General features: G+C 35.6%; 1 protein-coding gene across 1 annotated transcript in view; it reads right to left on the bottom strand.

Moving 5' to 3' along the window:
- The window catches only part of LOC140140418 (RING finger protein 17-like), a 316,068-nt gene that overhangs the window by 215,920 nt on the left and 88,071 nt on the right, over positions 1 to 12,077 (bottom strand). The window contains exons 15-18 of the mRNA XM_072162178.1: positions 5,115 to 5,265; positions 3,479 to 3,688; positions 2,087 to 2,226; positions 815 to 1,171 (exon numbers count right to left, since the gene is read on the bottom strand). Of these exons, the coding sequence (XP_072018279.1) occupies positions 815 to 1,171; positions 2,087 to 2,226; positions 3,479 to 3,688; positions 5,115 to 5,265 (858 nt within the window). The remainder of the gene's footprint in view (positions 1 to 814; positions 1,172 to 2,086; positions 2,227 to 3,478; positions 3,689 to 5,114; positions 5,266 to 12,077) is intronic.

The following is a 12,077-nucleotide window of genomic DNA, read 5'->3' as shown; positions in this document are numbered from 1 at the left end:
GAACTCCAAAATACAAGGGGGTTTCCCATCTCATGAAATACTTTCAGCTTGTAAACAAAGTTAAATAATTAAATTAAATCAAATTACTCAGGGCACATCACAATTGTAACATGTCATAAATTCATAATTAAGCTAAAATCCCAACTGGCCCATCGAGACAGAAAATCTCCTGGCCTGACGAGAAAACTACTGACCAGTAGCCAGCGGCTAAATTGACCCTTGATATGGTTGGTAAGTCTTTTTTCCCCCTTCAAATAAGGTCACAGCCAAAACATGTATAGGTCTACATTTAGCAATTAACTAGTAATGCAATTAGTAATTAGCTTCAGAAATAGCCCAAATAGGTATGAATTGGGACATTTCTGTACTGTATACTACTTCATTCATGTTTTAAAAACAGGTTAGAAGTGTGAAGAAACTGTTTTTTGAAAACCTTTTCATTTCAGAATGTCAAAAAATTGTGAAAGGCAAGAAAAACAAACTTTTTCTGAAATTTCCAAAATTAGGGTTGGTATTCTTTTGTACAGTAAAAACACAACAACTTTTTTCTAGATTTTCCAGATTAGGGTCGGTCAAATGAGGATGTACAATCAAACAATTTTTTTTGGCCTTGTGCAATGACACACAGCCATGACAAAAATCTGTTATAAATGAACAATGTCTCAGGCAGAACAGGTGATTTATAGACATAGAACACCACAAAAACAAATGAATATACAATGAAACTGTCAAACTGCAAATGAAACTGTTAAAACTGGTGATATTTGTTAGCGGCAACATCAACGACGTCTAAACGTCCTATCCACATGCTTACATTTTCTGCACAGCAGATACAGGGTCATTGGGAACAAGTGCATCATGGGTGATTTTCACAGCTTTCTGGGTAGTTTCTTCTGTATCATGGGTGATGCCTAAAGCATTTTGTGTATTATGAGCAACCTGCATAGCAGGCATGTCAATGGGATGACCATTCTCTTTGGCAAGCTCCTGCTCTTTGTCCACACCATTTACGCTGGGCTCTTGCGTCACTTCTTGTTTCACTTCTGTAGACTCTGGTGAAGTCTGAGGGGCAGGTTTGTGCACAACAGGGGAGGTAGTCTTGACTGCTGTTTTGGGCGAGGTCTTGTGTGTTGGACTAGCTGACCTTATGTGACCTTTAGCTCTTGGTTTTCTACACGAATAGGGGTGGAGGGTGAAGAATTTGGCATGGTTTATAATTAGCACAACTGAACTCATATCACAACCATGAGTTGCAACACATTCTGGAAAAGTTTTATGATGAAATCAAAACTTGAACAGCGGTCAGCCACAGGTTCCTTCCAGTTGGAGCCAGTTTTGATTTCATCCCTTAATATACTGCCTAGAATTTAGACTATTCAAAAACATTTTCCAGAATTTGTCACATCAATGCAACCAATTGATTTTGTGCTGCGATCATTTTGATCATGGTTCATACATTGCTTAACATGGTATTAAAGTTATAGCTCTGTATGTGAAAATATTGTGTTGTGTCAAACAGATCAGTACATGATGCGACCAACAATAATTTGCCTCTGTGAAATCAGTGCGTTGATTCCCCACCACTTAAAATGTGGATCACTTAACCTTTAAAAATAATTTTTCAAAGACTTGTTTGGCTTATATTTCAAATTAGCAAAAATTAGTAATTATGACCACATAAAAGAACTTTTTTATGTTTCAAGCAGTTCCATTTAAAACTAAAAATTTATCAAACAAAACTAACAAAGCTGTGACACAGAAGATTTTGAATCCATTAAAATCCATCACTTAAAAATCATGCTGCTTCAACTACCTAGCTGAAATACTAATAAACTCTAGGGTCTGTATGCACAAAAGAGTTAGACCGGGTCCAAAGTTAGACCTGGTCTAAGTGGAACTTTGACATTTGCTTTGACATTTGCTTTAACTTGTATTATTTAAAATCTTTAGAATTTGCTAGCTACTCTAGCAAGGAAACAAGAGTAAAACGACCATTCCTGACGGAACTAAATTCCACTTAGATCAGGTTTAACTTAAGACCCGGTCTAACTATTTTGTGCATACAGACCTAGGGGTTTACACATACCTTGGGGCAAATGCCAGCCCTTTCTGCTTCAATAGCTTGCTAATACTGAATAGGTCCTCGGTAGTTTCCCTTTCCAATTTCTCTTTAATGCTTATTTCATACAAGAGGTCTATCGGTAGGGAACCAGCCACCAATTCTCCCTGATAAAAAGAAAAATCAAGTTAATTTCAAGAGGTAAAACCAGAGAGTACCAACTACGCCATGTTTGCGTTTCGCTCATGGAGGGCAAAATAGCGTACCTCTGGATTACTTGACTATGTGCAAACTTCGACTCAAAGTGTGTGGCTGTTTGCATGCTGCATAAACCAGGGCTGTCAACTGTCACGCATTGGTCGTGAGTCTCACGCATTGGGTCACTTTCTCACGGTCTCACACCAAGGTAGTATAATCTCACGCCTAGGTAGTAAATCTCACGCAAAAAGCTGGAAAATGAGTAAAATATCACGCATCGTCATGAATAATTTGTTGCTCCTTCCTTTTCACATTCTCGAGCGCCGTGGCTCAAATAATCATGGTACAAAATGATCATTGGAGTCGGCAAATCCCGGTACGCCTCTGTCTCACGCCAAGCAATTCCAAATAGTTGACAGCCCTGCGTAAACCATTGTAACACTCAAGCTTAAAGATGCCAATTATCATTCTGTTTCGTGCTCTTGCCGATAAACGTCAAAGGTGCACTATTTATTCTCGAAGAGCGACAACCAATATAGTGGATTTACCATAGCATTACACACAGGGTATAATCTCTTTGGCACATCTTTATATGACGTTGATAACATAGGTCTACATTGTACACTAGAATCTTTTCACTCCAAAAACTGAGGAATAACCTCTATAACGAAATAAACTTAAACTTTGGATGATGGTCCGAATTTACCACATACCGCTTTCACCTTGCATGTTAATCAGTCAAAAAATGTAAATTTGAATCCCCCCTCACTGAATACTTAGTGAAAATGTTAATGGGTAACCTACTTGGGTACATGTGGGCTCACAAAATTCACACAAACATCTTTCCCTAATATTTCACCAAATATATGGGCTTTCCACTGTATTTACCACTCCAGTATCTCAAAAAGTCAGTTGTCAACAATACAGCCCATTTGTGGTGGACGGTCTAATGTAATGTGAACAAAAATCAGTCGGAAGTCGAAAATATTGATTTTGAGATATAGCTAAACAAATCAAGTATATCCTTTTGTTTCCTACTGTTTTGGAAACTGCTCATATCTTTTGAACTGGTTGTCCAAATTCAATGGGGTTTTATGCAAAATGTAGCTTTGCGATTGCTGTTTACAATCCTATAAGAAACTGAAAATTGAGTATGTCCGACTTCAGACTGATTTTGCTTGATTACGCCACATACGATACAACACTCTGTTGCTCTTTTACCTTCTTGACAATGCAGCATTCTAAATCCGCCAGCTTGGTTATGAGGAATTCACAAGCTGTCTTTGTCCATTTATGTTTATCCCCAGCAGGGATCACGTCGGCCAAATGGCACTGGATCGCCAATGGTGGCGATTGTTGGAATCGTTCTTCTAGAGGACGCACATTGGTAAGGTCTATGATTTCTGTGTTGCCGTAGTCAGAAAATAATACCTGAAAGAAGGAAAATGTGGAAGTCAAGCTCAACAGAGACGTAGGCCAGGATTATCCGAGAATTTATGACTGTCTCCTAGAAACACCTAAATCATCCAAGTGTGTTAGTATGTAAATATTTAATTATTCGCCTTCAGTTTCTGTTGAAAGTTTTAAAATTTTCTTGGTTATTTTAACTTCTGGGCCGTATAAGCATACATAGCCGAAAACATAATAGTTTATGTCACGGTGGCCTAGCAGTAATAAATGTGGAGTTGCATGTTCAAGCCCTGGGAGCGGTGCTACCCAAAAAAGTAGTCAAGTGTTTATGACCATGGCCTACATATCCTACAATATCCAAAGCCCATATGCCTATCCATTAGCATCCAGACAGGCACGGACTGAGGTATGAATTACAGACATTGCAAAAACAGTATGCCTCGCAGTTGAGACATAACAAGACGGAGAGAATGGAATCCTTTTTGAGTTGTTTAACCTGCTTGTTGGTCTTTGACAAAAACAAACAAACATCACATTATTTAAAACAAAACAATTTTTGCAATTATAACCTCATTTAAAAAGTTTATTTTAACAAAATATTGTCCAAATTCATGAAAAGTTTCATCAAGTTTGTAGATAACTATAATTTGGGAGTTTTAATCTTATAAAGCCAAAATTTTAACACTGACCTGACAGTTTTGTATGTCTTGGAGACATACTTCTTCGGAGTGAATAGAGACGAGGTGGCCTACCAATCAAGCCACATGTATGACCCTCTACATGTATTCCAGCTCTTACCACCAGCTAAGAGGATGATGGGATGCCAATCACTCTGAACACTCCATGACATATAAAACTGTCCGGTCAGTGTCAAAATTTTTGGGTTTGTAAGGTGAAAACTCCAAATTAAAGGAAGGTGACCCAATATATTTGGAAAATCAAATTCTTTAAACCTAAAGTATAACATGAAATGCTGTTCCTTTCAAGCATTCGTGTATGTGATTAATTCCTTATGGAATTACTGACATTTATACAGTGTGATACTGGTAGTCAACAATAGTGTTTTTATTAACGATAATCATCGTGATCATGTAATATTTTGATATTAAATGAAAGACCCTATTTTTCTCATTAACATATTGAAATTAGGAGTTCCAAATCGGTGAATTTCCCAAAAAAATCAAAAAAAACTATTGAATCTGTTTCAAAATGGTATACCACATTCGAGGCTATTTCAACAGATTTTTGATGATTTCTTCAGATATATACAGATTTTGAAATTTGAACACCTAATTTCAACTTGATATGTTAATGAGAAAAATATGAGCTTTCACTTAATACCAAAATCTACATTTTGATTGGGTAAAGTGGGGGATGAGGTTGCCAATCAGGTCACCCACCTTTCACATACTTTCAATCATGATTGAAATTGAAATTGATCACCTACCACAGCCTTGTCATCTGGTAGTACCGTCTTGATTCTAGCTCTGCACCAAACTTTCTCTCTGACCAGTAATGCACAACAAATGTCGCCCTCCTGCCAAACACAGTCCTCTTGCTCAGAGTCCTTGTAATGCAGCGTCATGGCTTCAAGGAGACTGTAAAACACAAGCCAGGTACAGGGTGTATCAAAATGATTGGTACCCATCAATATCCAGTGAGTATGGACAAGAATGCCACATCAAAAGGATCCACTTTTTGTAGATTTATATCATAAAAGGTCATTAAACAATAAATTGTGGTCATTTCAAGAGGATCTAGTGTTGAATGGGGAAGAAGCGGGTGTTTTATTAGACAACAAAGCTGATGGGTACCAATCATTTTGATACACCCTGTATTGGTAAAAGACAGAAGGATTTTGAACTTGAGAGATTATGATTTGCTGAGAGTATAAATCTGTGATTTTATAGCTGAAAGCATAAGATTTTTTTCCCAGACTGGTGCAAACAAAATGTGTTTTTTTCTTCTCCAAACCTCAAGATGCAGTGGCAGCACCAGATATGGGGAACAAAGTGAATTTCAGGGAGATAAAAAAAAAAATCAACCAATTTTGATAAAAATTGGATCGATTGAGCCCATATTTATTGAGTCGAGCTATGAGTTTTAAAATATTGGACAAGACGCAGTCGAGTCCAATATTTTACAACTCATAGCGAGATCCAATTTTATCATTATGTTTTGGATCCAATATTTTTACACACTTGGATTCAACAAAACATAATAATGTGCAAAACTGCTGCGAAAAGTGGACATTTTCGTAATTCTGGGGTTTTACGGGGAAGAAATTATTTGGGCGATAAATTCTCCCCTCCTCCGTAATGCTACCACTGCTCAAATGAAAAGGATGTTTGCAATATTGATATTTCAAGCAATCAATCAAATGAGGACAGTTTGACAAAAGTTATCTATCCTGCTTGTTTTATTTGTTTGTTCTAACATCATTTTGCCCAACCAAGTTAGCCATCATCCTGCAAATCATTTTGATAGGTGTTATAGTCCAAATTGCAACTTGGATACTTTTCTCAAAAAACACAGCATTTCAAACTTACAATATCCTGACATTTTGCCTGAATGCAGTTAGTGATCACATGTAGGTGTGACATCCACGGTAACTGAAATTTGTTATGATCCATATTTTCAAATTTAAATTACAAGGTTATTTGTTTTATTTTACTCTATCGTCCTGTTTCAAACATTCTATTTTGCTTTTCCACAGTAAAGTCTGACAACCTCAATGTTTTGACCCACAAGCCGCAAATGAAGTCACTACCCACACATTATCAACACCTGCCAACACCTGTTACCACATTCATGTCAACTGTCTAACCAGCAGCTTTGATGTATATCACACATTGCTTGTTAATTTCTTTAATCTCACCCAATTCTCATAATTATGTTTTCATACTACTGTTAATTGCCTAATTGGGCTATTCCATTTAAATTACAGACTACCCCCGTGGAAGATTTTGGAAATATCTTCTACAGGGGGAGTATGAATTTTGAATGGAATGAACACATTAGGCAGCTCCATTTGAATTTCATACACCCTCTGAGAAAGATTCAACCTGAATTTTCCACTGACGGAGTGCGAGTTTCAAATGGAGCTGCCGAGTGTGTAACAATATTCATAACAGCTCCCCATTTCACCCCTGGGTAGAGAGAGGCAAGTAAGGTAAAGCGCCTTACCCAAGAGCACAACACGATGGCACCGCTGCACAGTGGGCCAGAATCGCCTCAAAGTGTGCCAAAATTATAAACGGACAATCAAACGCATACAAACACGGTAAAATGACTATATTGGAGGTTTTTGAGGCTGCAGAATTCAATGGAGGCATTTTTAAAAATGTATGACGTCATCAAAATGCTGAACGGTGATTGGTCGATTACTTTTACAACAGTATTTCAAATGACATATATTATAATTGTAATTGAAAAAGCAAAATAGGGGTTCCAAGGGGTGCGAAATTCAATGATAACATTTTGAAAAGCGTATGACGTCATTAATATGCTGATCTGTGATTGGTCAATTATTCCTTCCACAGTTATTCAAATGGCTTTGTAAGAATTATTATCAAAACTAGCAAATCGGGGGTTTTAAGGAATGCGGAATACAATAGAGCCATTCTCCAAGGCATATGACGTCATTAAAATACCAAGCTATGATTGGCTAATTACTCGTATATCAGTAATTCAAATGTCCGATTGGAAAAGTATTATCAAATAGCATATTTAAGGTTATAAGGACTGCAAAATTCACTGACAGCATTTTTTATAATAAAGTATGTATGACATCAATAAAGTGATGACATTTTAATTGTTTAATATTTAGCAAAGAATCAACCAGTCAGACTAAATGTATAGGTGATTGTTCCTGCTGGACTCCAAAACTCTCGTAACTTAATTTTGGCTCTAATTTGCATTTTGCAACACATCAATGTACCAATATCCTTGAAAAGCAACCAATTTGCCCAAATTGGGTGCTTTTACCAACATGTTTCTCAAAATACACAATGATACTGGGCGCTTTTGTCTGTGGTGAAAACCCACCCATCTGTATACCAATATTGGACCCCAAAAGGCAAGCACATGCATCTGGCTCAAAATAAGCTAAGGTGTCATAAAAGTGTAACACACAATTATTTTTCCAGCTCATTTCTTTTGGTCTCCAACCAGGTTTAAATTATAGTATGCACATATATCGTTCATAATACACTAAAAGAAAGATAATTTATAGACCATTTACTTCACAAATTTAATTTTCTAGCCCTTGCGTACGTTATATTTGACAGACACAATTTTGATGATTTTCTGCAATCAAATAAAAATTTAAAAAGTATTACATAAGGTATTTTGTGGTTATTTAGGTGTAGGACCTACAGCAACTGATTGTGGAAAAAATGTGTCCAAATATTACAATAAGGAGGATAAATTGTTATAAATAAAATATGTGTGTCTGTCAAGCCATAACATACGCAAGATGTCTGTCAAATGTAACATACAGAATAATAATTTGGCAAAAACAGTAGTTCAAGATGGGAAATTGAATAAAGATCACGTGCAGTTTATAAATCACATGTTTTAAAACACTTTTATAAACTCTAAACTATCATCATAATGTGAACATCAAGTGATTTTTAATTTTTTAAACGATTATGTATGTTACTTTTGACAGACACATACAAATCTTATGTATGTTACTTATGCATAAATGTTTGACAGACAACACTTAACAATGGATTGTGTCATCAAAAAGCTTCTCCTCACAAAGTGATAGTGCCACAAAGCTAGGTGGAGCTAAATGCTATGTCATGTAGCATAATTAGCTGTATCACCCTAGTTTAGCAGGAATTACAGCACCGTCTTGCATATGTTACTATTTGACAGACATTTCAAGAAAAATTTTAAAATTGTTATATGTTCAAAAAAGATGGCAGCCACTTACAAATTGATTATAATATGGAGAAATGAAGTTATTTACAATAGATTTACCCTCTAGTTTATGCTTCAAGTCTTTGTTTATAAAAAACTGAGGGACTTCAAAATCAATCAAAAGTTTGACAGACAATAGTAACATACGCAAACTTTTAAATCCTTTTTTTGATCTGTTAACTTATAATTCATAATGCCTCTTTCTGTTTTTTTGATTGGTTTACTGCACCATTTTGGGAAACAGGTCACATGAATTTCTATAAGGATCCATAAAAAAAATTAAAAGCTGTTGAAAAAAGGCATCTCTTGGCATGTTACAAATAAAAGTGTAAAAATAGGCATTTTTACAGCTATTTTTTATTTTTTTTATTATTTAGAGTGAAAGGATTGTATGCTATGTCTTTACTACCTAAACTTGCCACTAAACTAGCAAATATTCCATTTCTATAATTATTATTTTAAAAAAAAGATGTCAAAATATATGGCTATAATATGACACCTTAGCATATTTTGAGCCATCTATATGTACCATGCCAATGGCAGACCCCAACCGTGGATGTTACAACTTATTAACCCTCAACATCATCACAAACGACACTAAAATGATATAATCTGATTCAAATTGCAATTCTTCATTACAGACACATGATCAGTGATGATACAGTTACGGCATGTTATTTGGTCATTCACTAAATAGGCCCAATATTGAAATGTGAATTAGAATTTTATTAAAGTAGACGTAATCCCAAATCTAAATATCGCGTTTAAAACTGGCAGACCGCGGGGTTCTTGTACATTATGTCTTGAGTTTCTTTTTGTGTTAAAAAGTTGCTAACATCATCAGAAAAGGTCAGTTATCCATCAAGCTATTATCCTTTTTCTTCGCGAGGGATGCGTATTCCGTTTGCGAACTCTTATTCCACATTTCTCTCAGTTTGTAAAGAAACGTTTTTGACGTTGAAACTGCCTGTTGACAAAGTTCTTCTGAAAAGGAACTCTCTATGCAATGATAGCTAATTAAGAAGTCCATGCAATGTCTGTTCGTTGTATCAATATCATTAATGCAAATTATATATACCATATAATGTTGTATTATGCTTCAGATACATTATGTACCTACTTAATTAAATTATTTGTTTTGTTGTTAATGCTTAAATTTGGTCTAGATATATATATGATTTTGAAAATATTGCAATTAAATGTGAAATCATGTGTGAATAAATGAATCGAATGAATAAATGAAATAATTGTTTCCTGGATAAAACATGATAAGCCATGACAAAAGCTTAAAATGATCCTTCACACAGGTAAGGTCGTGTGTCTTGAGATCGCCACCAAAAAAAGGTGGCGACGTTACATTTTGCCAAAGTCGACTCAAAACAAATGATGATATATCTGTCAAGCAAGAAGGTATTGTCATGCTTGTGGTCTCATTTTATTGCTAAATAAAATGCACTTTCAACCCTGTAAAAAGAAATACTTTAGCTTTTTTAATACTAACACTGTGCTTCATAGAATTCAGAATGGGCAGGGTGGCGGTGGTGGGGGGTGCGGTGGGGGGGGATGTGGTACACACAAACTCTATGGGATTGGGATTTTTAGTGCGTAATCTGCTTCTGTAAAGGCTGTAAATTGGATTTGGACTCTATTTAGCATCTAAAACACTCATGGCCTTTACAGCTAAACAATTCTACTAATTGTTTTTAATAATTTATGATTGGCTTAGTCTAGAAAATACAAACTTTTCCATACAAAACTACCCGTTGTCATATTAAACACTGTAGTAAGTAATGCAGATGTCTTCAAAATCTAAAAGTTATTGTAAAATTTTAATTACTTATCCTATCATAGTCAAAGTATAGATTTTCTGAAGGGAAATTTGACGAGGAATCTAAATATGGACATATTTTTTCTGTATGGGTTAGGGGGAAAGTGTTTAGGTTCAAAATATGTTCAATTGAAAAAAAATCTAACATACTTTGGGACACCCTATATTCCGAGATTACCAAACAGCTGTGATTTTGGTTTCTTCCAAAGTCAGTTGGCTCTCCATATCCTCTAACCAAATGAATGTTGTTTACTTCCAGTTTATTACTGTAAGTTGGTAATAAGCAATGCATTGAGTGACCCCTTTTTTATCAAAATCTTTTTTATTCCACCCTGTATAACTTGCAGGTCACCCTGTATAATGAGTTAAAATGTATATATTTGAATTGCTTATGCCTTCAGCTTTCCAAAAATGTATACTTTTGCTAGTTTAGGGTTGATGATTGTCGAGATAATCTAATTAGAAACCCGTTTGGTGTAAAAATTCATAATATTTGTCATGTAACGCTAAGGGTGGCGAGTTCAGGACACACGGCCGTAAACGATGCAATTTCAGCCAGTGTATTTTAAACTTACGCCGGTCTCCCATCAGTCTATTTATAGAACAAGGTGTGGCTGTTTGTACACTGCAGCACGGTACGCGGTAGGATACATATCTCTTTTCACGTGAACTTTTAAACGATTTTGTCACCTATTTTACTGGCAAAGGGCCTCATAAAACTGACTCCACTGCAGAAGATTGCAAAATATTGCAGCTAAATTTGGTACCATCACAAAGATTCATCTTTTCTGCAGGTGACTGTATAAGTTTTAAGGGGGAAATCAACGGGAATCAAAACTTTCGGGATCAAATTTGATAAAACGTAATTTTTCCTTAGTTTTGGGGACGTTTAAGCAAAAATATTTATTGACTGACGGTTTTCATATTCTTCATATCCCAGTATTATGTTCTAAAAATAGTTTCTCAGGTATCTGTGAAAGCACAGATGCATCAAAATTGTCTAAAAAAGTTATGAAGTTTTACCCCCAAATCATGATTTTTCTAATGAGAAGCAGATTGTGGCGATTTTGCATGTTTATTATAAAAAATATCACCTTTAAGAATAAACTAAGGGTGAAATATTTTCAGAAAATATTCTTATGTTCATCCTCTTTCCAAATCGCATGAAAAAAGTTAGAACATTGATAGTCACCTATCTATGGTTTTGGCACACTTTGACTTTGACCTGGCCCACTGTGCGCTGGGGCTTGAATTTGCATATACGTTAACTGTAGTGTCTGATGTATGTAACATTTTACTTGCACTTTTTCTTTCTTTCTCATCCAATCCCCATATGTTTTCATCTGTTAATTTTCTATTTTTATGCTCTCAAGGACTCCTTGTAATGAAACATTTTCTGACCAGTCATTATTACTGTACTTTTTCACATATGCTACCATGATGCATAACTATTGAAAAAATATGATACCCCCCTCATGTGTGTTATACTTTGGCCAACCCTCTACATGGCAAGATAACATTGTGGATTGATATTGAATGGTTCGATATTGAATTTACACAAGCAAATACAATACTAGGCTTATTGTACTCATTTTATTTTAAGGCCTAATGAAAGTTTTTGATTTGCGTCCACCACCCGCATGCTTCAAACCC

Source organism: Amphiura filiformis, chromosome 19 (genome assembly GCF_039555335.1).
Source record: "Amphiura filiformis chromosome 19, Afil_fr2py, whole genome shotgun sequence".
Taxonomy (NCBI): Eukaryota; Metazoa; Echinodermata; class Ophiuroidea; order Amphilepidida; family Amphiuridae; genus Amphiura; species Amphiura filiformis.
Note: the sequence above shows the minus strand (reverse complement) of the source record. Positions and strands in the feature narration are given on the sequence as shown.